At 33.2% G+C, this 3,805-nt stretch overlaps 1 protein-coding gene across 1 annotated transcript; it reads left to right on the plus strand.

The window, feature by feature from the left end:
* Positions 1 to 2,201: 2,201 nt before the first annotated feature.
* Positions 2,202 to 3,220, plus strand: LOC142545019 (uncharacterized). The gene is made up of 2 exons (XM_075652001.1): positions 2,202 to 2,459; positions 2,800 to 3,220. Exons 1-2 carry the CDS (start codon positions 2,319 to 2,321, stop codon positions 3,034 to 3,036), a joined length of 378 nt encoding a protein of 125 aa, XP_075508116.1. The 5' UTR covers positions 2,202 to 2,318; the 3' UTR covers positions 3,037 to 3,220.
* Positions 3,221 to 3,805: the final 585 nt, after the last annotated feature.

A 3,805-nucleotide genomic window follows, 5' to 3' on the forward strand; every position in this document is an offset into this window, starting at 1 on the left:
CTCAACATCGGATTCTTCATCGCTTAGAGACACATTGTAGCCTTTGTTTTTTCTCAATCGGTTAGCACATTCATTGGCATAGTGTCCAAAGCCCTTGCACTCTCTACACTGCACTGAATCATACCTTTTTGGATTGTATTGTCCCTTGCCTTCATTCCGTGGCTGAAATTGTTGCTTGACAGGGTACTTTTGTGACTTTTCAGGTGCAGGAAGGCTAGGAAATTTAGATGGTTGTGCATCCTTCTTTTTATCTCGGATTCTTTTCAAGTAATCACCAAATTTTTTTGTGATAAAGGAGATAGAATCCTCGCAGAGATCAGAATCATTGACTTCTTGAGATATTTGAAGGAGTTCATTAAAGGAGTCATTTGAAGCTTGGAGTGCAATTGTCTTCCCTTTATCCTTCTTCTGCATGTCCAAGTTCATCTCGAAAGTACGTAATGAACTGATAAGGTCTTCCAATGCCATCTTAGTTAGAAGTGTCCTTAGCCTCATCTATTGCGCAAATTTTTATGTTGAATCTTTCGGGCAGAGAACGGAGGACTTTGCTAACTAGACGCTCATTTGAGATAGCTTCTCCAACACTGAATGCCTCATTAGCAATTTCCCGTAGGCGACGATCGTACTCAAGTATGTTCTCAGATTCTTCCATCCTCATCATCTCGAATTTGGAAGTAAGCCTCCTTAATCTGGTTCGTCGCACACTCTCAGACCCTTCACAGTGACTTTGGAGAATATCCCATGCACTTTTAGCCGAAGTGCAGTTTGTGATTAAACTGAACATGTTCATGTCAACCGATGTGAATATAGCATTCAAAGCCTTTGAGTTGTGGTTCGAATTTTGCACTTCATCAGCAGTCCAGTCAGTTTCAGGCTTTGGCCGTTTGTCACCCTCTTGATCTATCATGACTGGTGGAGTCCATCCATTGATGACATGCTGTCATGCCCTTTCATCTAGAGATTTTATGTAGTATCTTATTTTGACCTTCCATAGGCTGTAATTGGTACCATCTAGAACTGGTGGTCGAAGTGCTACGCTTGCAAATGAATAGTCCATTGGATTAGTTCTGTCAAACAAAAACAAAAACCAGAATCAGCACTTAATACATCAAGAGTCAGCTCTGATACCACTTGTTAGGATTATTTTGTCCGACAGATATCACAAATAATAAGAATATCAGAATTATATGTAAAATAGTGAATTTGTGTTTAATCAGAATTAAGTGTTGTGCCAGATGTTACAACATCTCGGACAACATCTACATGCAGCGAAAAATTAACTTTTATAACACAAATTGACTTGAAATAAATAGATGAACGAGATTAAATATGCACAAGTATAAATACTTGTGCGGTGCCTTATGGCAAAAATTAATCACTAGAAAACCACAATGTTTACACAAAAAATATATCACTAGTGATTGTATCAAAATCAATTTCCTCAACAAGTTGAGAAAATAAAAGCTCTCTAGAATAAATAACTAAAACAAAAATAAACGTAATCAAGAAAGCAAAACTTGATCCCGGAAACCACAATCAATCGGATGCAATCTTCAGTCAACATCGTTACGGATATTGTCTATAGATGTTGGCAACATTCAGCGCAATACGTGAATCACCACTCCAAACAGCAACGGCTTCGAGAATAATTTTACTCTGCAAATCTCTGCTACGTGTGTGTGTATGGTCGATATCGAAGTCGCTTTTATCAATGAGCTTTACCTCTTATTTATATGCGAAGAATCATATCTCCACAAGGAAACCTAAAATACAAGGAAAGTGAGAGTTTTATTAGGAATAAACTCTTTTTAAAACACTAATACCATATCTCTTGAATTAAGATCTCATTATCTAAGGAAGGCAAAATCATATCAAATATTTGCTGCATCAAATCAACAAGGAAAATTATATTAGGGAAATAAATAAAATATATCATTTAAAATCGAAATATTATTTCCTTTCAGTGGAGAATGGTAAAAAAATAATGAACCAACTTTAGCAAATTTTATATATAAGCAGACAATTCAAGATAATGTAAAATATAAATAAAGAGAATATAGAATATATTCATAGCTAAACTAATAAGTGATAAAAGTAGGCTAATTTACGTGGTGGAGATAGAAAAAGAATCTCATGAATAAACTAAACTTGAAGCCTAAACAAATTGACCCCTTTTAAGGTTCCCTTTTAAAGCTTTATTAATCATATAATAATAGAAAGGTTCCATTTAGGTAATGTTTTTCATACTTTAAATTAAGGGCTTTACTCCTAATTGAACTCAAGAAAATTTCAAACTTAGCATACATAACAAGATACATATGGAGGTTAAAAAAGAGAGAAATGTGGAAGAAAGAGCAATGGATATCACCTTGAAAGAGCTTGCCAATAAATTGCAAGAATTTGCCAAGGATAGAGATTGGGAAAAGTATCATAGTCCAAGAAATTTACTCCTTGCAATGGTAAACTTTGTTGTTTTTTTCATCCTTCATTTAATTTATATTAAAAAAACTGATTTTTGCTATTTTTTCCACACATATATCATCGTTTTGCCGATGAAATATAATCCGTTTTTTTTAAGTTCACTTGTACTATATATCTCTGTCTTACGTTGGTTTAAAACATGGATATTTGAAATATATATTTCTAATAAGTTACCATGGATTCCTGTAAAAAATCGAGTTAATCATTTTCGTTTACGAACAGTTATTATTAGAGCTCATTGTGAAGTTACGATCGAATGGGCCATGTGTGTGAGATTTTTTCATTTTTAGGTGTATGAGACAATATGTGATTTTTCAGGTTGGTGAAGTGGGAGAATTATCAGAAATATTTCAATGGAGGGGAGAGGTGGAGAAAGGGTTGCCAAATTGGGAGGAATCAGAAAAAGAACACCTTGGGGAAGAGCTGTCTGATGTGTTGCTTTATCTAATAAGATTGGCTGATATTTGTGGCATTGATCTTGGAGATGCTGCCACCAGAAAGATACTCAAAAATGCCATCAAATACCCACCAAAATTTAACTATAAATTTGCCTAGAGTCGTTTAATAACTATGATTATGTAACATTTGTTACAATATAATTAAGTATATGATTTCTGGGGGCAAATATTAAGAGTTGATATATATCTTGGACGATCTCAATGGTTTAATATGTGATAATATCTCACAAACGGGAAATTGTATGTTCGGTTATGTAACTTGTATTTTTTTCTTCATTTTTGGTCAATTTAGGATCTTAGTCCACTAATTTACATTTTAGTCATTTTCATTAGAATTAGTAAAAAGATTTACACGCGTTGTATGTGTTATTATTATTTTTAATTTGATCAAATAATACAAAACAATTAACACGAAATTATTTTCAATTTAGAAGAGTTGTTCGATTTAAACGGAAAGTTTTGTTTAGATTTTTGATGTAAAATATGGAGTGAGTTTAGAATGTTTTTAGTCGGATAAGAAGGGTAATTATAGAATTAAATATTTTGATGTCCTCTAAGGGAGTTACTCTAAGGATCTCACACTAATAATATAGTTTAGATATAGTATAGATGTTGTAGTGACACCAAACAATGACGAGTTCACACCGAAAAATGCTGCCATAACTATGGATGTTGCTGGCGCTTCCGATATGACGTCAGTAATACATTAAAAAATATTAAAATAGAAAATGTGCAAATTAGTAGATTAATACTGAATTGACGTATAACAAAACTAGAAACGAAAAATGTGCCGCTACAATACAAACAATATAATTTTTTTCCTTACAGAAAGCTAAATATAAAGTTATGATAATTTAAAAATATAT

This window comes from Primulina tabacum, chromosome 5 (genome assembly GCF_025594145.1).
Source record: "Primulina tabacum isolate GXHZ01 chromosome 5, ASM2559414v2, whole genome shotgun sequence".
Classification (NCBI taxonomy): domain Eukaryota; kingdom Viridiplantae; phylum Streptophyta; class Magnoliopsida; order Lamiales; family Gesneriaceae; genus Primulina; species Primulina tabacum.